Below are 23,922 nucleotides of genomic sequence, written 5' to 3' on the forward strand. Positions count from 1 at the left end.
TCTGCTTGCTCCATTCTGTTACTGAGGGATTCTACTGTATTTTTCATATCTTTGAGGGCTGTAAGTTCTTGCTTCAGTGTGTCTAAGTCTTTGGTGGTTTTGTCTTTAAATTTGTTAAATTCTTAGACAATTTTTGAATTTCTCCTCGAATTCCTAATTCCATTTTATTAATCTTGTCTGCAATCCAAATTCTGAATTCGATTTCTGACATCTCAGCCAGTTGTTTATGAGTGGGATCTTCAATCACATCTGCTGTATCTTTTCTTGGGGGGGTTGATCTATTCTGGTTATTCATGTTACCAGAGTTTTTCCACTGATTCCGGCCCATGGTTATTTTACTCCCTTTGGTTTTTCCCCTGGGGTTTTATCGAGGGCCCGTACAGTGTTGTGGCCTGAGAAACTGGGGCCCTGTCTGGTGTGGTGGAGCAATGTGGTTCTGTCTTGTTTTCAGCTGGTTTCTGTTCGATCCTATTGCAACTTCTACTCTGGCTTGAAGTCTCAGCTGTGTGGAAAAATCAGCAATTAAGTCACCCCGCCCGCCCACCTCTGGCCCCAGTTGGAAAAGGAGAATCAAACCTTCCTACAATCGTACACCCAGGGCACCGCCTGAAAAGTCCTCAGTCTATTAGCCCAGTTCAAAAGGTCCAAATCAACTGTCTCAATCGGCACTTGTCTCGGGTGGGAGAGTTCAAGAGGTCTCTGGGAACTAGATCACAGGGGCCTGGTGACTCCTCTGACACGGCTCACCCCAGTGCAGCGTGGAGTCAGGAGGAGCCACCCAGCAAACAGAGCAGTCTGGGAAGGTTGACGTCTCCTTCCCCACTTTGCCCCTCCGTCGGACCCAGTCACTGGTATCTCTGCAGATGGCTAACCCAGTTGCCTGCAGTGAACAGACACTCCAGGGGTTTGCACCTGCCTGAATCGCGAGGAAGTCTGCCAGGCCCCCGCAGACTGCCGCTATCTAGCAGGAGGAGATGGGGCCTGACATCTTTGAGTGTTTGATGCAGGTGATGGGAAGGAGGTGTTCACTCAGGCTTAGCCCCGTCCCTGATGGATGCTGCTAACAGAACAGAACAGAACAGACAACTTTGCGGGGTTCTGTCTCTGTTCCTGTCGAAATCGCCTACAGAAGACGGGCTTTTTTGAGTTCAAACGTCTTTGCTGCTGGAGATTTGCGTCCGAACACCTCTCTGAATCAGCCCTGCCCTGGAAGCTTCCCGGGTTTGTGAGCTGTGTCAGGAAATCCCCCGCTCACCGGTGGCCTCCTCTGGTTGCCCAGGGAGACAGGGGGTGTGGCCTCAGAATATCCAGAAGTGAGCATTCTGCCGTTAAAGAAAAAACGGCTGTTGATCTACCTCCAGGGAACTGCTGCTCTGGTGTGGGCACTCAGGCGACCCTTTTCTCCTCTGTCCCGCGCCCCAGAGTCAGCACCGAGCGGCCGCAGTTTGTGCTGGGTCCACACCCCTCAAGAGATCCCCCAAGAATCAGAACTCTTGGGGGATGGGCCCCCAGACCCCGATTGGGAGTGGGGGGGAAGCTAGAGTTTCATTCAGTTTTACGCAACACTACGGCCCGGGGAGGGCTCCTGCACTGCACCGCAGGGAAGTGCCGCCAAGGCTTGATTTCCCCTCAGCAGAGTGCCCTCTCCTCGCTCACATGTCCCAGAGTCAGCGCTGACCTGACGCAGCTCAGGCACTGTGCACTCCCCTCGAGAAATCACCCAAGGATCCGAACTCCTGGGGGATAGGCCCTCAGACCCCGAGTGAGAGTAGGGGCTCTCAGCTCTCAGCGGGGAAGCTAGAGTCTTATTCAGCCTTGTGCCTGCCCCGTAATGTTGCCCGGGGAGGGTTGGTGCACTGCACCGCAGGGAAGTGCCGCGAGGCGTGACTCCCCCTCAGCCCGGTGCCCTCTCCTCACTCGCGTGCCTCAGAGTCAATGCTGACCAGTCGCAACTCGGGGACTGTCCACTCCCCTTGAGAAATCACCCAAGGATCCGAACTCCTGTGGGACAGGCCTCCAGACCTCAGTGGGCGGGAGGGGAGTGCCGGGAGGATTCCCAAGTTTTATTCAGTTTTATGCCTGGCAGGAGAACGCCACGACACCCCAGTAGGGGAGGTAGGTCCAGTTTTTAGAAGGTCTCTCCCGTGGAGTGTAGTGGGAGGGCCTTTAATTTCTGCCCGCTTGTTTAATTGTGGGGCTCTTGAGTCGGTCTCATGGGGGAGGGGGACTCCCGTCCGCTTGGTGGTGGATTTTGTACCTTTTGTTTGCGTCCTTGTGATCACAACTTGCCTCAGCGGTGTTGATGTGCCTTCTTCAACCTTCTCTCTTGGTGAGGCTCAAGTCCACCAGGATACTTACTAAATTCCTGTCCCTTAACTCTCCTTCTGGACGGGAACCTCTGTTGAAAGCTGGCTTCAGTCCGCCATCTTGTCTCCTGCCGCAATTTCCTTCTTGATCTCATCTCTGACCCAGCTATCATTCAGCATAAGGTTATTTAACTTCCATGTTTTTTGTATGAGTATGCAGATTCCTGTTGTTACTCATCTCAAGTTTTATTCCATCATGGTCCGAGAAGATGCATGGAATAATTTCTATTCCTTTAAATTTGCTGAGGTTAGACTTGTGACCTAAGATGTGATCGATTCTGGAATAAGTTCCGTGGGCTGATGAGAAGTATGTGTATTCAGTTTTGTTGGGATGAAATGTTGTGTAGATGTCAGCTAAATCTAAATGCTGGATGGTTAGATTTAAATCTAGAATTTCTTTACTCAGCTTTTTGTTGGAGGATCGATCCAGCACTGCCAAAGGAGTGTTAAATTCTCCGACTATTATAGAGTTGGAGGAAATCAAGTTGCTCATGTCTGTTAGAGTTTCTCTTATAAATTGAGGTGCATTCTGGTTGGGTGCATAGATATTAATAATTGAAATCTCGTCATATTGAGTCTTACCCTTGACAAATATGAAGTGACCATTTTTGTCCTTCCTTACTTTTGTTGGTTTAAAGCCTATTGTGTCCGCAAATAAAATTGCAACTCCTGCTTTTTTCTCGTTACCATTTGCCTGAAATATGGATGACCATCCTTTCACCCTGAGTCTGTATTTGTCTTTTAAGTTAAGATGTGACTCTTGTACGCAACAAATGTCTGGCCTGAGTTTTTGTATCCAGTCAGCTAACCTATGTCTCTTTAGAGGGCAGTTTAAGCCATTCACGTTAATGGAGAGCATTGATAAGTTTTGTGAAATTTGGGGTATTGAGTTTTTTGAAAGTCCAGTGGGCATTTTTAATCCTTTTGCCATTGTGGAAGTTTGAGTTTGATCAGAAGTTTCTGAGTGAGTTTACTTTTGTAGTGGAGGATTGGGTTGGTTATTATGGAGGATAGGTCTGAGAATATCCTGAAGAGCTGGTTTAGTTATGGCAGATTTCTTTAGCATATGTATGTCATTAAAGTATTTAATTTCTCCGTCATAAATGAAACTCAGTTTAGCTGGGTTCAAGATCCGGGGTTGAAAGTTATTTTGCTTGAGGAGATTAAACGTTGATGACCACCCTCTTCTGGCTTGAAAAGTTTCAGCAGAGAGATCTGCAGTCATTCTAATGTTCTTCCCTTTGAAGGTAATAGATTTCTTTCTCCTGGCAGCTTTGAGAATTTTCTCCTTCATATTAACTTTAGTGAAGTTAATTATGATATGCCTGGGGGATGTCTTATTGGGGTTGAGTCGTGCTGGGGTTCTGAAGCTATCTTCTATCTGAATTTCAGGTTCTCTAGGCATGTCTGGAAAATTCTCTTTCATAATTTCATGCAGAAGGGCCTCTGCACCCAGTGAGGTCACTTCATCTGTTTCAGGAATTCCTATGAGACGGATATTTGCCTCCTTTGAGTTATCCCAGAGCTCTCTGAGTGAGTGATCCATTTTTGCTCTCCATTTCTCTTCCTCTTTGAGAGTTTGGGAGCATTCAAAGGCTTTATCTTCGATGTCGGAGATCCTTTCTTCTGTTTGGTCCATTCTGTTGCTAAGGGATTCCACTGTATTTTTCATATCTTTGAGGGCTGCAAATTCTTGTTTCTGTGTGTCTAAGTCTTTCGTGGTTTTGTCTTTAAATTCATTAAATTGTTGAGACAGCTTTTGAATTTCTCCACGAATTCCTAATTCCATTTTGTTAATTTTGTTTGCCATCCAAATTCTGAATTCGATTTCTGACATCTCAGCCAGTTGTTTGTGAATGGGATCTTCAATTACATCTGCCTTATCTTTCCTTGGGGGGGTTGATCTATTCTGGTTATTCATGTTACCAGAGTTTTTCCACTGATTCCACCCTATGATTGTTTTACTCCCTTTGATTTTCCTCTGGTGTTTTGTCGAGGACCCGTACAGTGCTGTGGCCTGAGAAACTGGGGCCCTTTTTGGTGTAGAGAGGCTAAGTGGTTCTGACTTGTTTTCAGCTGGTTTCTATCTGAACCTAGTGAAACAGTTACTCTGGCTTGAAGTCTCAGCTGTGGAGAAATACCAGCAATTAAGTCACCCAACCCACCACAGGCAACAAATTGAAAAGGAAAATCAAGCCTTCTTACATCCACACACCCAGGGCACCACCTGGATAGTCCCCAGGTGAGTGACTCAGTTCAAAAGGTCCAAGTCAGTTGTCTCAGTCAGCAGCTGCCTTGGGTGGGAGAGTTCAAGAGGTCCCTGGGAACTGGGTCACAGGGGTCTGGTGACTGCTCCTAAATGGCTTGCTCCAGTGCTGCGTGGAGTCAGGAAGAGCCACCAGTAAATAGATCAGTCTGGGAAGATTGATGCCTCCTTCCCCACCTTGCAGCTCTGTCACACCCAGTCTCTGCTAGCCCCACAGGGCTGTGACCCAGTCAGTTGTCTGCAGTAAGGAGATACTCCAGGGGTTTGCACCTGCCTAAGTCACAGGGTAGTCTGTGTCTGCTCAACTAGGCCACTATTATCTGTCTTTATCCAGTAGGGAGTGGTGTGGCCTGTCAACCTCGGGCACTTGATGGAGGCTGGAGGTGTTCACTCAGTTCCAGCCCCACCCTTAGTTTATGTTACTGGGTGAAGGGAACAACCCTGTGGGAGTTTGTTTCTGACCTTGCCAGATTCCTCTGCAGAGGAGAGGCTGATTTGAGTTCCCAGAACCTGTGTCTGAGGCCCTGTCTTTAGTCCTGCGGGTTGGTATTCGCAGCATGATCAGTTGCTGGCTGTAGCCTCTTGGCCTCCTTTGTCTATAGGCTGGTGATCCCCTAAGGGCCAGGTGCATCTTAGGCTCAGTAGAGCAGTTCTCTGGATCAGCCCCACCCTAGGAGTTTCCCGGCTCTGCGGGTGTGTTTTCTAGTCCTCGTGTTCCACCCAGGTCGGTACCGTCTCAGGAAAACCCTTTACTCACGGGGCCTGTGTTTCAGTCCCAGGACTGTTCCATGGTGGTTGCCATCTGAGAAGATGCTCGGCCTCATCTGGTTGCCCAGGAAGACAGGAGGAGAGGCTATGGGATATCTGGGGGTGGGCCTTGTTATTGCTGAAGATGGCTGTTGCTCTGCACCTCGGGGCACCACCGCTCCAGTGTAATTCCCTCTCAGCTGACTGTTGTCTTCTCGCTCCTTTGCTACAGAGTCAGCACTGGCCAGCTGCAGTCCAGGTCCTGTCTACACCTCTTGAGAGTTCAGCCAAGAATCTGGACTCCTGAGGGGGCAGGTCTCCCGATCACGGAGTGGGAGTAGAGGGGGGTGTTAGGAGCTCAGGGTTACAGGTCGTAACACCAAGCTCATTGAGACCAAATGAACAAATAAACAGATACAAAGGTTACCAGGCACATGGGCCCATAGATACAGAGACAGACGGAAACACATAAACATATAAGCAATAGCCACGACAACAGCAATATAAGAACAACTGCAATAGAAATAGTGATCATTGTAAAATAATTGAAAGAAAGGAAAAAAAAAGAGAGAAAAAAGTGGTGTTAGAAGGAATGTTAAGTGAGAAGAAAGAAGAAATTAAAATTAGAAGACATAGAAATAAAAAATATATCTATATAAAATGTAATAATAAAAAATTATCGAAATCTCCTCTAAGAAAATGGTGAGGAAAAATCAGACAAAAAGAAAACAACAGCAAAAAAAAAAAAAACAAAAAAACCCCCATGAAAACCAAACCAAACCAAACAAAACAAACAAAAAAAGGCACCAACTGCAAAAATATTCTTGTGGTAGAAATATACCTATAAATGTCTATATGTCCGCTCTAGGGATCAACTTTTGTAGGAATATATTTATACTGCAATATACTTTCTGGACACCAGGTGGCGCTGTGAGTGGTTTTCAGACTTATACCTGGTTTACAGTTTATACCGTTACCATGGTAACCACCTTCCATGGCCGATCGCCATTTTGGAGTTTCTGTGAAAGTTTGTCGCCTAAGAATTGTGCAACCTCAGCTGTTCTCCTCTGGACAGCACTTGCGACCGACCCTCCCACTCAGTGCAGGTGTCCACGCTTCCTAAGTCCCTCCACTGTGCTCCCAGGTTCCCCTGCAAACTGGCGACTGCAATCGGCCATAAGGAGAGTGGTGCTGAGTTCGCGCGGTATCTCCTGTAGCTGGTTTCCGGGGCTTCAGCAGGCAAAGCCGGTCCGCGGCTTCAGTTGCTCCGTGGCTCCAGAATTCAAAGCCCAGTCCTAGGCTTCAAGCCGTTCCCGTGGTTGGAGTGCTCAGGGGATTTATTCTGAGGTTTATGGTTCAGAGTTTTGGATGGGCGTCTGCCAGTTTGCTGCGCAGCCTGAACCGCCAGCCCCCTCCAACACCTGGGGGACAGGTGCCCGCCCTTTTGGGTAGTTCAAAATGTCTGTTTCCCAGGCAGGATCCCTTCCCTTCAATTGTCCAACAGTTTGCCCAGCTCCCTGTGGTTTTGAGTGGCTCTCCTTTCGGATGCCTCCCTCAGTTCAGGATTAATTACTTGTCAATTGGATTTTGTCAGCATTTATAAGCTGCTGACCTCCGTGGGGGAGGGGCCTGCTGGCCGGCACGGCTGAGCAGGGATGAATCTCTACAACAGAGTCTGTGATTTTTAAATTACCCCTCATATATAGTAAACCGCCAGTTCGCTGGGTGTCTCCAGCTGTCTATCCACACACAGGGAAGGTCCAGACCGCCTTTCCTCTCACCTGGTGGCTTGGGAGAGGTGGGCTACACATCCGTCCTGTCCGCCATCATCTGCTGTTTTTTTTTTTTAGGAGACAGCATAGCCAGCAACCTCTATGGTCCTTATTCAAACTTAGTTGCCTTTGGTGATCACCTGATTATTTCGTCAGCGTTCAGATCCTGCCAGGTTGGGATTTTAAAGCTCCCAGGAATCCTTCAGGGGCAGGTCTCACAGTGCCCCCTGACTCCAGTTCCTATGGGGTGTGGGAGTCCCTCAGCCTGTCACAAGAGTGGAGTTAAGATCCCAGTAGGCGGAATTAAGATGGCCATGCTTTAGGCCCCTGTTAAGACCACCTCCTGACCTTCCCACAATGGCAACCCCCTGGCCATAGAGACCTTCTCAGTATGGCTACCTCACCAGCCACCAAACCTGTGGCAAGTCCACTCCAATCAGCATTCAAATCCGATTGCTGTATACTGTTCGAGCCTGTCTGCTCTTCCTAGTTTTCCACTCAATGTGCAGCTTCCCCTAACAACTGAAAACTCTAGAAAGGCTTCTTCTCGTCCAGAGCCTCTGTGGGCAGCCAGCCAATCCCAGCCAGTCACAATCACTTGCCTAATTCATCAGATTCCCACTACTCTGGATCATACACTGTATCTAGCTCACCACTTCCTTGCTGTGCTCCCTGAGCTATGACTCTGGGTAAGGTCCTAGTGCCAGGTATGGCTGGGTTCTCTCCTTTTCCCCAGGCATTCTAGGAAACCTTAGCTGCACAATCCTTCTGGTCCACCATCTTGCTCTGCTCCCAAATTTCAGCTCACTTTTGACTTTTTTTTTTTTTTTTTGAGACAGAGTCACTTTGTTGCCCTTGGTAGAGTGCCATGGCATCACAGCTCACAGCAACCTCAAACTCTTGGGCTTAAGTGAGTCTCTTGCCTCAGCCTCCCAAGTAGCTGAGAACACAGGCACCTTCCACAACACCTGGCTATTTTTTGGTTGTAGTTGTCAGTGTTGTTGGGCAGGCCCGGGCTGGATTCAAACCCACCAGCTCCGGTGTATGTGGCTGAGCTACAGATGACGAGACAACTTTTGACATTGTCGACCATTTATTTCCTTTCTGATATTCCCTTACTTTTATTCTTCTGGTTCTCTATTACTGTATTTTGCCATGTATAATGTGCAAATTTTTGCCCACATTTTTAGGGAAAAATAAGGATGTGCATTATACATGGGTAGTACTAATTCCATATCTGAATGTTTTTACTTTTTAAATTTATGCTTACGTGTTAAAAATGGAACTTTTTTTTTAGACAGAGTCTCACTCTGTCACTTCGGGTAGAGTGCCATAGTATCATAGCACACAGCAACCTCAAACTCTTATGTTCAAATAATCCTCTTGCCTGAGCCTCCCGAATAGTTAGGACTACAGGTACCCACCACAGTGCCTACCTAGTTTTTCTTTTTTTGAGGCAGTCTCACTTTGTTGCTCTTGTTAGAGTGTGGTGGCATCATAGCTCACAGCAACCCCAAATTCTTGGGCTCAAGTGATTCTTTTGCCTTGACATTCCATGCAGCTGGGACTACAGGTGCCCACCACAACACCTAGCTATTTTTAGAGATGGGGTCTTGCTCTTGTTCAGCCTGGTCTCAAACTCATGAGCTCAGGCAATCTACCCACATCAGCCTCCCAGAGTACTAGGATTACAGGCATGAGCCACCATGCCAGCTAGTTTTTTTATTTTTAGTAGATATGGGGTCTTGCTCTTCTTGGCTGGTCCTGAACACCTGAGCTCAAGCAACCACCTGCCTCAGCCTCTGAGAATGCTAGGATTACAGGTGTTAGCCACCATAGCAGGCCTTAAAAGTATACTCACTGGGTATAGATAGCAGTAATGGGCTGATATTTTCACAAAATTTCTTTATAATTCAGAAAACAAGTACCTAACTATAAACTAATAGCAATTTGAATTAAAATCTTAAAATGAGGACGCTGGTATTTTTTGAGGCAGAAGTCTGCTAATGTTCTCATTTGCTGACAAATTAATAAACTTCTTGGCTGGGCTCAGTAGCTTATGCTTCCTAGCCCTTTTGGAGGCCCAAGGCAAGAGGTTTGCTTGAGCTCAGGAGTTCGAGACAGCCGGAGCAAGAGCAAGACTCTGTCTCTACTAAAAATAGAAAAAGAAAACTAGGTATTTCCCCTGGGGGCACCTGAAATTCCAGCTGCTTAGGAAGCTGAGGGAAGAGGATCACCTGAGCCTGAGAGTTTGAGGTTGCTACGAGCTATTATGATGCCATAGCACTCTACCCAGGGCGACAGAGTGATTCTCTGTCTCAATAAAATAAAATAAACTTCTCTTTCCTTTTCCTCAACTGCTTATCCCCATTTTTCTGATGTGACTTTGGGGGACAAATCCTGAACTTTCAATAATAGATTTTGGCATCCCTGGATGGGCCCACTGGCACCCTGGTGGGATGGCATACTGCTACTGTTAGAAGAGAATGGAGTAGCCCTGTGTCAAAGCAGTGGGTTTTCATGGGCAGAAGCAACTTCTTTTTGTCTGTCTTTTTTTTTTTTGAGACAGAGCCTCAAGCTGTCACCCTGGGTAGAGTGCCATGGCATCACAGCTCACACAACTTCCAACTCCTGGGCTTAAGCAAGTCTCCTGCCTCCACCTCTCAAGTAGCTGGGACTACAGGCACCCGCCACAATGCCCAGCTGTTTTTTGGTTGCAGCCATCATTGTTTGGCAGGCCCAGGCTGGATTCAAACATGCCAGCTCAGGTGTATGTGGCTGGCGCCTTAGCCACTTGAGCCGCAAGCATGGAGCCTGTCTTTTTTTTTTTTTTTTTTATTGTTGGGGATTTAGCCAGGGTACAAAGAACCAGGTTACAATGATTGCATTTGTAATTGCATTATAATTGTGTGCCACCCCCAAAAGGTGTGCCACCCCCTCCCTCCTTCCCTCTCTCTCTTCTCCCTTTCCTCCACCTCTCTCCCTCCTTCTCTCACTCTGCTCTCCCCTTTCTCCATCCCCCAATGTTTACTAGAAATGGATTAATAAGCTGTGGTTTATGTATACCATGGAATACTATTCAGCCATTTAAAAAGATGGGGACTTGGGTGGTGCCTGTGGCTCAGTGAGTAGGGCGCCAGCCCCATATGACGAGGGTGGCGGGTTCAAACCCAGACCCCGCCAAACTGCAACAAAAAAATAGCCGGGCGTTGTGGTGGATGCCTGTAGTCCCAGCTGCTCGGGAAGCTGAGGCAAGAGAATCGCATAAGCCCAAGAGTTAGAGGTTGCTGTGAGCCGTGTGACGTCATGGCACTCTACCGAGGGCGGTACAGTGAGACTCTGTCTCTACAAAAAAAAAAAAAAAAAAAAGATGGGGACTTTACATCTTTTGTATTAACCTGGATGGATGTGGAACACATTATTCTTAGTAAAGCATCACAAGAATGGAGAAGCAAGAATCCCACGTACTCAATTCTGATATGAGGACAATTAATGACCTAGCAACTTCTTTTTGAAATAAGAGAGCAAAGGACAACCCCAGCAGCTGCTGGAGCCTGTTTCAGCTCTGGACAACACCCAGCTCTGTCTCCGTGAAGTAGATGCAGCTCCTGGCAACTCGAACTGAATTCAGGAGAAAGAAATGGATTTGGAAAGTGTTCAGCTGCCAGGACTTTTGTTGGGTAACTTCCTTAGCATGCATGCTGACACCCTTATTCCACCTGTCTTGGGGATTTTCAGAACTTCCTCTTGGTTTTGTTTTGAAGTGTCTTTTGAGGGTGGGTGGAAGTCATGAAGTTGAGTGAAAGTAGGGAACTTGGTTTGAATTTGGAGCTCATTTGTAGTTCCCAGGGAACAGGGGGACTAGACTACCAGGAGAAGGGTTTACTTTCCAGCCGTGTAGGGCATTTGGGGCACCATCTGAAGTGGTAGTTCATGTGGTGTTTGTCCCCTGTATTGTCTGTTTGTTCTTTGTGAGTTTTGTTGGAATATAAGAAAGCTCTATCTTAAAGTCCCTTGGAGAAAAAACTCTGGAAAGAGCCACGACATTTTAGATTGTTTGTATTGGGAATTACCTGTATTATTTTTGATTGTTTGCAAATTTTCGTAGCACTTGTTTGTTGAGTTTTTGTATTGTGATACCACTTGTACATAGTGTAAGAAAAGTGGTTGGTGCCACTTGTACAGAGTGTAAGGAAAAGTGGGTTGGGTTGCCTAATTTTGATTTGGAGGTACATTCTATGTTGACTAGCCATTGATTTGTATTCTTTTGGAAAGCTTACGTTCAAGTATTTTGCCCACTTTTTAAATTTTTTTTGTGGGGTTGTTAGATTTTTTTCTCATGAGTTCTTTGTGGTTTCAGTCTTTTATTGGACACATGTGTGGCATGTTGATATAATCCCTAATAATGTGGGTTGTCTGTTCACTCTGTTGATTGTTTCCTTGGATGTGTGGAAGCTTTTAGGTTTGACTGGGTCCCATTTGTTAATTTTCATTGTTGCTGTGATAGACTTTGGGGTCTTCTTTGTGCATTGTTTGCCTAAGCTGATGTCTGTGGAAGTTTTTCCAGCATTTTCTTCTAGAATTCTTTTTTTTTATATTATAAAAGTAATATAATTTATTTGAGAAAGTTGGTACAAATACTCTCCTCACTGAGCACAGACCATAAAATCATAAAGTAAACAGACAAATAAACAGTATAGTAGTTGTAAAGCAATAGTTTTAACCAAACCACCAGAGTATTTGATTGAGATTTCACAAGCTGTAACTTTCATATACCCATTCTTCCTGTACTATCCCCTTAAGGTCTAAGATGCCAAGAAAATGTGTAACATCCTGTCAATAGGAACAACCCACTGCAGGGATGTTTCTTGTGGAAAAAGGAAGTTTCTATTACATTGCCTTCAGACCTAACTGGTTACAAGAAAATTCTTCTTGAATTCTTTTTTTTTTTTATTGTTGGGGATTCATTGAGGGTACAATAAGCCAGTTACACTGATTGTAATTGTTAGGCAAAGTCCCTCTTGCAATCATGTCCTGCCCCCATATCTTCTTGAATTCTTATGGTTTTATTTCTTGGGTTTGAGTCTGTTGTCCATCTTGAATTAATTTTTTTTTTTTTTTTGAGATAGAGTTTCACTTTGTCACCCTCGGTAGAGTGCTGTGGTGTCACAGTTTACAGCAATCTCCAACTCCTGGGCTTAAGTGATTCTCTTGCTTCAGCCTCCCAAGTAGCTGGGACTTCAGGCGCCCGCCACAACACCCGGCTACTTTTTGGTTGCAGTCGTCACTGCTGTTTTAGCTGTCTGGGACTGGGTTCGAACCTGCCACCCTCGGTATATGAGGCTGGCGCCCCACCCACTAAGCCACAGGTGCCGCCCTGGAATTATTTTTTATTAGGGGTGAGAGGTGCTGATCCTGTTTCAATCTTCTACATGTGGCTGTCTCATTCTCCCAGCACCATTTTTTGAATGGGGATTCTTTGTTCCCAGTGTATGCTGCTGTCTGCTTTGTTGGGGATCAGATGGTAGTGCAGGGATGGTTTTTATCTGGGTTTTCTGTTCTGATACATTGGTCTGTATCTCTGTGCTTGTGCTAGTGCCATGCAATTTTGGTGTGGCTTAGAGTCCGGTGGGGTAGCACCCCCTAATTTTTCCTTTTTGCTTGGGGTTGGCTTGGCTGTTGGACTCTTTTCTGGTTCCTTGCAAAGTGTGGAATTATTTTTTCCAGATCTATACTGGTGTTTTGGTGGGCATTATGTGGGTTCACTTTGTGAAGTATAGACATTTTAACTGTGTTGATGATTCTGCTGATCCATTCACAGTATGTATTTTTCCATTTGTTTGCATCCTCTTTGATTTCCTCCTGTGGTAACTCATGACATAGGTCTTTGGCCTCATTGGTTAGATATATGCCTGGGTGTTTTGTTTTCTTTGTTGCTGTTGTGAAAGCGTTGAGTCTTTGGTTTGGTTCTTAGTTGACTATTATTGGTCAATATGTGGGAATGCTATTGATTTGTGTGCATTGACTTTGTATCCTGAAACTCTGCTGAATTTATCTTTCTTTTTTTTTTTTTTTGAATTTATCTTTCAATTCCAGGAGTCTCTTGACAGAGTCTGTGGGATTTTCTATATGTAAGATCATGTTGTTAGCAAAGAGTGAAGGTTTGACCTCTTATGTCATTTGGAATGCACTTGGTTTCCTTCTCTTGTCTGATTGCTTTGGCTGTGGGTTTGTCATATATGGCTTTTGTAATTTTGGGTTATGTTCCCTGTATGCCTCTTTTGTTGAGTCCCATGTATGCCAATTGTGCTGAGTTTTGGCAGGTGTTTTCTTTATATCTATTGAAATGATCATACAGTTTTGTTTTTGCTTCTGTTTTTGTGGGTCACATTTGTAGATTTGCTTGTGTTGGGCCTTGTGTGGAGCACACTTGGTCATGGTGGATTGAGTTTTTGTTGAGAGTCATTGCATCTGTATTCCTGGGGAATGTTGATCTGCAGTTTTCTTTTTTTGTTGTTGTTGTTGTGTCCTTTCCTGGCTTTGGTATTGGGGTGATGCTGCCTTTGTGAAGTGAGCTGGGGAGGATTCCTTCCTTTTTGTTGTTGTGAAGTAATTTCTGCAGTGTGGGTGCTATTTCCACTTTTTAGATCTGGTAGAGTCGGCTCTGAAGCCACCTGGTCCAGGACTTTCTTCACTAGAAGATTTTTTTTTTTTTTTTTGAGACATAGTCTCATGTTGCCCTCGGTAGAGTGCTGTGGCATCACAGCTCACAGCAACCTCTACCCTGTTTCTCTGAAAATAAGACATCCTCCGAAAATAAGACCTAGCACATCTTTGGGAGCACACCTTAAAATAAGACACTGTCTTATTTATTTATTTTTTTTTTGTAGAGACAGAGTTTCACTTTATTGCCCTCGGTAGAGTGCAGTGGCGTCACACGGCTCACAGCAACCTCCAACTCCTGGGCTTAAGCGATTCTCTTGCCTCAGCCTCCCGAGCAGCTGGGACTACAGGCGCCCGCCACAACGCCCGGCTATTTTTTGGTTGCAGTTTGGCCGGGGCCGGGTTTGAACCCGCCACCCTCGGCATATGGGGCCGGCGCCCTACTCACTGAGCCACAGGCGCCGCCCAACACTGTCTTATTTTTGGGGAAACAAGGTAACTCTTGGGCTTAAGCAATTCTCTTGCCTCAGCCTCCCAAGTAGCTGGGACTGTAGGCACCTGCCACAATGCCTTGCTTTTTTGCTTGTAGTTGTCATTGTTGTTTGGCAGGTCTGGGCTGGATTTGAATCTGCCAGCTCCGGTGTATTTGGCTGGCGCTTTAACCTCTGAGCTATAGGTGCTGAGCCCACCTGGCTATTTTTTGTTATAGTTGTCATTGTTGATTAGCAGGCCTAGACCAGGTTTGAACCTGCAAGCCCCAGTGTATGTGGCTGGTGCTATAACCACTGTGCTACGGGCGCCAAGCCCACTAGAAGATTTTGTACAGCAGCTTTGGTTTTGTTGCTTGGCATTGATTTGTCTGGCAGTTCTATTTCTTCCTGGTTGAACCTGGGGAAGTTGTTTCTGGAAATTCATTGATCTCATCAAAGTTTTCTAGCAGAGGGGTTTTTGTAGTATTCAGGAATGTAGTTTGTGTTTCTGTGATATCAGTTGTAAAGTCTCCTTTTTCATTTCTGATTGAGCTTATTAGGGTCCTTTTCTGTTTTTGGTTGATCTGGCAGGAGGTATGTCAATTTTGTTCATCTTTTCAGGGAACCAACTTTTTCTTTTACTGATTTTCTGTATTATTATTTTGTTATCTATTTCTATTAGTTCTGGCCTGACCTTGGTTGTTTCTCTTCTGCTGGGTTTGGCATTGGTTTGCTCTTTTTGAATTCTTTGAGATAATTCATTAGATTGTTGATTTGTAATTTTTACTAAAGAGTCTTCTCTATTGCCTCTTTCTCCCCCAAATTAATCTCAATTGGCCTTTATGTGCCTTTGTGAAAGGGGAAATTAACTGTCTTATTTGTAGGTAAATGAGTTTTCAAAAAAATGGGTAATAAATCTTTTAATAATAAGGAAAAAAACTCCTTTTGAGCACTGTAGTTGGTTTATGGTGCCTCTGTATAAGGTTCAAAGGCGTACCAGGTTTTCTAGGATAGCCAATTCTTGTGCACATTTTTTTTTACTAAGGGGCAAATTGTATCAGGAAAAAGTCAAAGCTCAAATAGTTGACCTTCCACCCTTCCAGAGTTGTAATGTTGAATCACAAACTTTCTTCTTGAGATAAACCCAATGTTTATGGTATTGCTTGAGATAAACTTGTTGTTTTTGGTATATGAAATGATCTTTGCATATAAGATTTTTGATAAAAGAAGTCCTCCTGCCCCTGCTGGCACTTCACAGCAAGGTGGAGTGAGATGCTTGGAGGAACCACAGCCCAAGAGCAGACCTGATGAGAGGAGAACTGGCACACATGGCCCATCATTGAATGGCACACAACAAGGGGGATGGAACACCTGCTGCTGCTGCTGTCATCTTGACACCATGGGAGGGTGCTGACTGAACTAGTTCTTCATCCCATGCCCATTAAGTTATGCTTGGGGTCAGAAATGGTTTCTCCTTACCCAACTGGGAGCTCAATTTTGCCAGTGGGTACCCTGAAGCCAGGGTAAGGCAGTTAGCATGAATCCTTCACAGATGGTTAATATGGCCCTTAACATAAACTAAAACCTGTGTATGTTCTAGCTACACCAGCTAAGGATCCTTTGAGACAGTTAAAAGGAAATACCACCCTAGGATAGGGTATAATCAGCACGTATATTGGTAAAATAAAAGAGCATTGGAAAGAATCCTGTCTCAAAATTGCAAAGGACTCCAGGTAACAAGAAACCCTCAGGAAAACAAATGGTTCCTTCAGGTCCAGCCCCTTGCCTCACTAGTAGCTCCAACCCATGCCTTAAAGAATTTGATAGGACCTCATTTGGGATGACCCCATTTGCAATAAACTGTATGCTCAAAACAATCTAAAAACAGAGAGTTGACCCACTGCAGAGGGAGCCTGATATAAGGGGCCCAACCTTTTTGATGATTGGCAGTTTCACTTGGTGTTAGTATATATCCTTTTAGGCTAGGTAGAGGCTTGTTCTAGGCAAATGGAGACAGCATCTGAAGTTCCAAGATGGGCTCCTACTAGGAGATGCTGACTGGGCACAGGGGCTTTTCTGAGAGTTCTTTGACATGTACACCAACACAGAGCAGGAACAAGCCTCAGAGGACAATGGGATGGCACCAGCTGTCCAGGAAAAGAAGCCAAGCACATGAAGAATGGCAGGCTGGTGATGGATGTTATAGGCAGGCAGCCATCCAGGCTGGCCTTGAACTCCTGGCCTCAAGTAATCCTCCCACCTCAGCCTCCCAAAATTTTGGGTTTATAGGCATGAGCCATTGTGCCCACTATAGAATATTTTTATTCTGAAAAAAATCTTATCTGGAAGGGAGAACTCAGGAGAGATACTGAAATGCTACAACCATGTAAAACTTTTAATTTTTTCTTCTTATGTTCTCAGTTCAACTACATTTATATGAAGCAATGTGTAGAAAGTAGTCCAATAGTACCTATTCAGCAGGAATGGGTGGATCATATGTTAATGCTGATACCTGAGTCTTTAAAAATAGGGAAAGAAAGAGAAGATCTCATTGATAGTCTCATAAAAGAAGTGTCAAATGACTTTGAAAACAGTATGAAGAGATATTTGGGTAAGTAGTTTTAATATGTGCCTAGCTTCTTTTACCTTTGCTTTCCTTTCCTCAATTGAATCAAAAGTATAAATAAGTAAAATGAATAATGAACACTATATATTTGAACTATATATTATTTATTTAAAGGTCTTATTTTAAGCCTATGATCTAGTCAAAGTCTTTGTAACTTCAGGGTACTTTTTGGGGTTTTGCTTATTAGCTAATAAATGTTTCATTTTTATTTTTATTTTGAGACAGGATCTCTCTCACTCTGGTCTAGGTCTTGCCCAGGCTAGAACGCCATGGTGTGATTATAGCTCACTGCAACTTCATACTCCTGGGCTGAAGTCATTCTTCTGCCTCTTGAGTTTGAGACTGGCCTGCACAACATAGTAAAAACTTCATCTCTACAAGAAATAAAAAAAAAAGAATTAGCTGGGGGTGGGTGGCGGGCTCTTGTAATTTCAAATACTTGGGAGGCTGAGGGAGGAGGATCACTTAAGCATAGGAGTTTGAGGTTACAGTAAGCTGTGGTCTCACCAGCCTACTCTAGCCTTGCCGACAGGGTGAGACCTGTCTCAAAAACAAAACAAAGTTAGAAACTTTGATATGTATAGTTCTTGCAAAGATTTTCAAGAAGTATTAATACATATATTTTAGTGCAGAGCGTTCTTGTGAAACCACCAGTTAAATGGCTTGCAGATGAAGGAGGACCTTTACCTGAATCCCCTGTGTGAGTAAATTATTTTAAAAATAGTACTTTGTCTATTTTTTGATATAGATTAAAAATAAACAAATCTTTTTTTTTACGGAAAAGAAAATCTTACATTCAAGTCTGCAATTGTGAAGCTCAAAAGTATTTTGAACACATCTAAAAAATGGTACTATTGCTTTTTTTCCCTAAAAGTATCCTCACTATGCTTGTTTAGTTCTGTGTACATAATTGAGGGGTCATTTATGAATGGAGAGATCTATTTGGCCTTGAGTAATCTTTGGTGTGTGCCAGCAAAGGTTCTCCATTCTTCTTCTCAGAAGAATACTACTAAGTACTACTGTGTTCTTTCATCTCCACCTAGGGTAAGTGAATCAGAGTGCAATGGAATTTAGCAGGGCATTCAGGCCTGCCCCATCAGTCTGCCTTACCCACAAATTATTTCTGTTCTCTCTGAATATAATGTACTTTGGAATCTTAATGTGTTTTTATTAAGTGCATATATCCCAAGGCTCCTATTGCTGATAACTGTTCTCTCTTCTCAATCCCCAGTTTTCTCACTTTAATATTCATTCCATGTCATGAACATGATTTCCTGAAATTGACAGTGTCATCATGTTTGATATGGTGTTTTGCTTTTCCAGAGGCCAAGATTTTTCTAATCCCTGGCATTCTAGCTATGTGCAGGCAAGAAATCAAATATTATCTAATTTGCACATTGGTCATCCAACTATGAAAATGTTACTGGACCTTGGTTATACAACATTTTCTAATACAGTTTTGTTGGACTTAAAAGGAATTAGGTAAACTCCTATATTTTTAAATTAATATTTAAAATTTGGATGTTTCATTGTTTGAGTGTATTTTTGACTGTTAGTTTTTTTAACTGATTCATAAATCTTCAAAACTTTTCTTTAGGTTTTTAAAATTAAAAAAAATTATCTTGTTTCAACAATTGTGTATCAATACCAATATTAGTCATTTACTTCAAATTATTTTTCTTTTTCCCATAAATAGAGCTAAAGGCCCAATTGATTGCGAATCACTGAAAACTGATCTATCAATACAAGCTAGAAAAGCAGAAGAGAAGATAATGAATACATGGTATCCAAAGGTTATAAATCTCTTTACTAAGAAGGAGGCCTTAGAAGGCATAAAACCTGAAAAATTGGATGCATTTTATAACTGTGTTTCCACACTTATGTCAAATCAGGTAATATATTTTATTAGAATTAGTTCAGTATTTTAAGTAAAATTTTATTTAAACATAGTGCTAAGTATGATAGTATTTTGAAATAAATTACGAAAAATATTTCTACTGTAATTTTATTTAAATAAGTTTAGCAAAAAAGTGCTGATTTTCTTTTCTTTTTTTTTTTTTTTGTAGAGACAGAGTCTCACTGTACTGCCCTTGGGTAGAGTGCCATGGCATCACACAGCTCACAGCAACCTCCACTCTTTGGGCTTACATGATTCTCTTGCCTCAGCCTCCGCAGCAGCTGAGACTACAGGAGCCCGCCACAACGCCCAGCTATTTTTTTTTGTTGCAGTTTGGCCGGGGCTGGGTTTGAACCCACCACCCTCGGCATATGGGGCCGGCGCCCTACTCACTGAGCCACAGGGGCCGCCCAAGTCCTGATTTTCTTAAACAATCAAAAATGGGAGGAATGTCTCAAAGGCTGTGTCAGTATTATGACTGATTACTGGCTCATGTCTAAAGGCTATTAGCTAATTATGACTTTATTGGAGTATGTTAACAAAAGAACTATCCTACTAACATATTTTTAAACTTACTAGATTCTAAGTTGATTAATCCTCATTTTGTTTTCTATAAAATCTTCATTTAAGATGTTATTGATCGGGCGGCGCCTGTGGCTCAGTGAGCAGGGCGCCGGCCCCATATGCCGAGGGTGGCGGGTTTAGGCCCAGCCCCGGCCAAACTGCAACAAAAAAATAGCCGGGCCTTGTGGTGGGCGCCTGTAGTCCCAGCTACTCGGGAGGCTGAGGCAGGAGAATCTCCTAAGCCCAGGAGTTGGAGGTTGCTGTGAGCTGTGTGACGCCACGGCACTCTACCGAGGGCAATAAAGTGAAACTCTTGTCTCTACAAAAAAAAAAAAAAAAAAGATGTTATTGATCATCTTTAAATGACAAATAGAAAAAATATTAATTTTATGCAATTATGTTCATGGTTTCAAATTTTTATAAATGTAGACATACAATTTTAGAAAAAATAATTTTGAATAAAAACTTTTCCTTTTGATAAAGATCTCTAATAATTCCATGAATTTTGCCTTGCATGTTTAAAAGGATAATATGCATATTTAATATCTACTATGTAAAATTATAATTAATATACATGGTTTCCTTTCTACTTTTAACATCTTAAGAGAACTATGATTATTTGATAAAAGTAAAGAGATAAGGAACATCTTGAAGAAAGTAGATTCTTGTTTGTGGGTTGGGCTAAATATCTAACAATTGATTCTCAATATATAAGAAAGCATTATTTATACTTCAGAAACTCATTGTGCATATTTCAGGTTAAGTGGCTTAGCCTGAAGTTGTGGGTGTTGGAAATATGATTCTCCAGGGGGGAAAAGCCACCCTGATTTGTGGTATTTGCGTTTCCGTGGTGTAAATATTCCCACCAAAGTGAATTTAACATTTTAAGTGTTTAACAACTGGTTCATAAAATTCTTGAACATTTAACAATTGGCTTTTGATATAATAAGAGCTGGTTTACAGCATGCCACTATGTGTCACCCCATTACAAACTTACCTTCAGCCATCAGGCATACCTTCCCTTCTTACCACACTGTTTAGTCTTTTGGAACATTTTCTGTACCAGGTACAGAATCATCAAAGAGTGGGAAAAATTCTGAGTTGCCATTTTAAGATTGTTGATATTCTATTAAAAATTAAAGTTTACACATATTGTCCTATTTATTGTACTAGACTACACTTAAGAATGAAGAAAAATTCCAAGATTAAATACATTGATAGAATGACTTAATTAGATAGTTATAACCAGCTATAGACAATTATAATCAGTTCACTGATTTTAGTTAAGGGTTGAATTTATACTTTTTAAAGTGATGGTAATTTATGATATGCAGCTAAAGGATCTCTTGAGGAGAACTGTAGAAGGATTTGTAAAACTCTTTGACCCACAAGATCAACAAAGGCTGCCAATATTTAAGATGGAATTGACATTTGATGATGATAAAATGGAATTTTATCCTACCTTACAAGATTTGGAAGATGTTGTTTCGAGTGTGATAGAGCGAATAGCTGAAGCTCTGCAGGTATTATTATATCATCCTTATCCATTGAATTTCTTCATACGGCTCTTTTTCATACTTTAAAATTATTTGAGTTTAGTCTTTTTAAAGTGTATATGTATATAAAACGTTACAACTCTTTTTTCGTTTTCCTCCCTCAAGTTATTTTAAATTAGAAAGTGTTTCCTATAGGCTTTCTAACTTTTAAGAAATGGGGGGTGGAGGTGTTTTCTCTTTGAAAAAATCTCCTAGAGATGACATTTTCCTCCTTAAAACTTATTGTAGTTATAGATTGATATTTTTGCATGTGTCTAATCTCCTCAGAGTTGTGAGCTTTTTTTTTTTTTGAGACAGAGTCTCACACAGTCATCCTGGGGTTGATAGAAAACTAATTCAACTTTAATTTTACATTAGACTACAAACCATTGCATTTAATTAAATTAATTAATCAATTATTATTATTTTTTTTAAGAGACAGAGTCTCATTTAGTTGCCCTTGGTATAGAGCTGTGGCGTCACAGCTCACAGCAACCTCCAGCTCTTGGGCTTAGGCAATTCTTTTGCATCAGTCTCCAGAGTTGCTGGGACTACAGGAGCCCGCCACAACACCTGGCTATTTTTTGTTGCAGTTTGGCCAGGGCTGGGTTTGAACCCACCACCTCTGGCATATGGTGCCAGTGCCCTACTCCTTTGAGCCACAGGTGCTACCCGCAATCAATTAATTTTTTAAGATCATACTCTGTTGCCCCAGGCTAGAGTACCCTGGCATCAGCCTAGCTCACAGCAACCTCAAACTCCTGGGTTCAAGCAATTCTACCACATCAGCCTCCCAAGTACCTGGGATGAAAGGTATCTGCAACACCTGGCTATTTTTTCTATTTTTAGTAGAGATGGGGGTTTTGCTCTTGCTCAGGCTGTCTTGAACTCCTGAGCTCAAGTGATCCTCCCACCTTGGCCTTCCAGAGTGCTAGGATTATAGATGTGAGCCACCATGCCCTCCCAAACTATACAATTTTAGATCATTATTTTTCATCAAGTTATTTTTCTCTTGGACAGTTGAACTCTGAAAAGAATGTTTTAAAACATAGTATAAGATTTTCATTTAGATTAATTGCACGGCTAGTATTTATTACATATATTGATTTTTTTATTTGTACTAGACTGTCCAAACAGTACCCTCTTGGCTGTCAGGAACTTCGGCTCCCGTGAATCTTGACACAGAACTTCCTGAACATGTGTTACAGTGGGCTCTCAGTACTCTGAAAGCGGCAGTACAGCAGAATTTAGAAGGTGCAAGAAAACATTATGAGACATACGGTATATATAACATATATAATATTATACCTTTTCTTTATCATTTTATTTTTTTGAGAATTTGGATTTGGTCACATATTTTGTTGTCTTGGGCTGTCATGGAAGAGCATAGAGAGATTGATGTGATCATAGGCATGGCTTTGGGCCGAGTCCATACTTGAACCCAAGAAATTTTCTTGTCCAGTCCAACGAGAAAATGGTAACTAGAAGAGGGTTATAAAGTTAAAAAGTAGAGGAGATTTAGGGTAAATCAAGGGTAAAAGCAAGATACTTTCTGGGAACAGTTTTGAAGAGCCTGTAGTTGATTTTATTTGTCAATAGTGTCCTGAAGTGTGTGTGAAGTCAGGAAAGATAGTTGTTATTTGACACTCTATTAAACAAAATCTTATATTAAGTGATGTATTGATAGATCTAAGTTATTTGAAGAGCCTCAAATATCCTATTACTTTTATTTTAAAATGTCTGTATTTAATTTAGTTTGTTTGTTAAATATCTTTTATTCTACCTTTTTCCTTAAAATACAGTAAACCATGTATGTTAATATTCTACTCCTAATAATATTTGAGTTACCTCTTCCATTATGATATTTTAAAAGTCCTACTTTTTAACAAGGTTGTTATTGATATTTTAATTAGATTATTAATTTTCAGTTGAAAAATATAATTGGCTCCTTGATGGGACTGCAGTTGAGATGATAGAGACTTTTCAAGCAGATCATACTTTTGATGAGTACACAGAGGTAAGTGGAAATTCTCTATTAATGCCTCTTGAATTTTTGTAAAATTAGGATTTTTTTTATTCTAGAAAATGTTTGAATTAAATTAAATATAATTTATTTTCCGGAACATTTTAGTAAAACTTACTGGTTCACTTTATAATTTCTTTAGTCATTTATTTACTCATTCATTGATTCAATAAAAATTTCCTTATCAAATTGAAATACCTAGCAAGATGTTGATGATGCAAAAATAAATGACATGTAAACCCTGTCCTAAGGAGCTTGTATTTGGCCTGAAAGCCTAACAGGGAAATAACAACTGTACATATTGAGATGTGTACTAGAATAGAGATATAGACAAAGTGTTACGAGAACACCAAGATAGAATGATTGCTTTTACTTTGGGAAATTGGAGAAATATTCACTAATTCACTTTTTCCACCATGCAAATAGGGAAAAGTAAGCTAGGCTTTGAAGTAGGTATTTATAGGTGAAGGGAAGAAATGTGGCAGGAACAAAGACCAAAAATGTTCCAGGGTTGTTCAGAGAACATCAACTAAACAAAAATAGCTAACAAGGTAACAAGGTAATAGGTAACAAGAATACAGTAAATTGCAGATTTAAAATGTGAAGTTGGAAATACATGTTGGAGCCACTTAGGAAAATCCTGTGCTATCTTTGGTCAGGAGTTTGTACTTTGTGCTAAAGGTTTTTAGCTGTGATAGTAATATATTTGGATATGAGTTTTAGAAAGATAATTCTAGGGCGCCGCCTGTGGCTCAGTGGGCAGGGCGCCAGCCCCATATACCAAGGGTGGTGGGTTCAAACCGGGCCTGGCCAAACTGCAACAAAAAATAGCCAGGCGTTGTGGCGGGCGCCTATAGTCCCAGGCACTAGGGAGGCTAAGCAAGGGAATTGCCTAAGCCCAGGAGTTGGAGGTTGCTGTGAGCTGTGTGACGCCATGGCACTCTACCATGGGCAATAAAGTGAAACTCTGTCTCTACAAAAAAAAAAAAGAAA

The 23,922-nt window shown here is 42.3% G+C and overlaps 1 protein-coding gene and 1 non-coding gene across 2 annotated transcripts in view; one reads left to right on the forward strand and one right to left on the reverse strand.

Annotated features, from left to right (window-relative positions):
• Positions 1 to 23,922, forward strand: part of DNAH12 (dynein axonemal heavy chain 12) — a 305,069-nt gene that overhangs the window by 31,842 nt on the left and 249,305 nt on the right. The window contains exons 5-11 of the mRNA XM_053600535.1: positions 16,706 to 16,895; positions 17,538 to 17,610; positions 18,234 to 18,392; positions 18,607 to 18,802; positions 20,706 to 20,894; positions 22,031 to 22,187; positions 22,835 to 22,923. Of these exons, the coding sequence (XP_053456510.1) occupies positions 16,706 to 16,895; positions 17,538 to 17,610; positions 18,234 to 18,392; positions 18,607 to 18,802; positions 20,706 to 20,894; positions 22,031 to 22,187; positions 22,835 to 22,923 (1,053 nt within the window). The remainder of the gene's footprint in view (positions 1 to 16,705; positions 16,896 to 17,537; positions 17,611 to 18,233; positions 18,393 to 18,606; positions 18,803 to 20,705; positions 20,895 to 22,030; positions 22,188 to 22,834; positions 22,924 to 23,922) is intronic.
• On the reverse strand, positions 11,973 to 12,110 carry LOC128593045 (small nucleolar RNA SNORA35). The gene has a single exon (XR_008382225.1). It is a non-coding gene; the product is annotated as a small nucleolar RNA SNORA35 (small nucleolar RNA).

The sequence above is a fragment of the Nycticebus coucang genome, chromosome 8 (genome assembly GCF_027406575.1).
Source record: "Nycticebus coucang isolate mNycCou1 chromosome 8, mNycCou1.pri, whole genome shotgun sequence".
Lineage (NCBI taxonomy): Eukaryota > Metazoa > Chordata > Mammalia > Primates > Lorisidae > Nycticebus > Nycticebus coucang.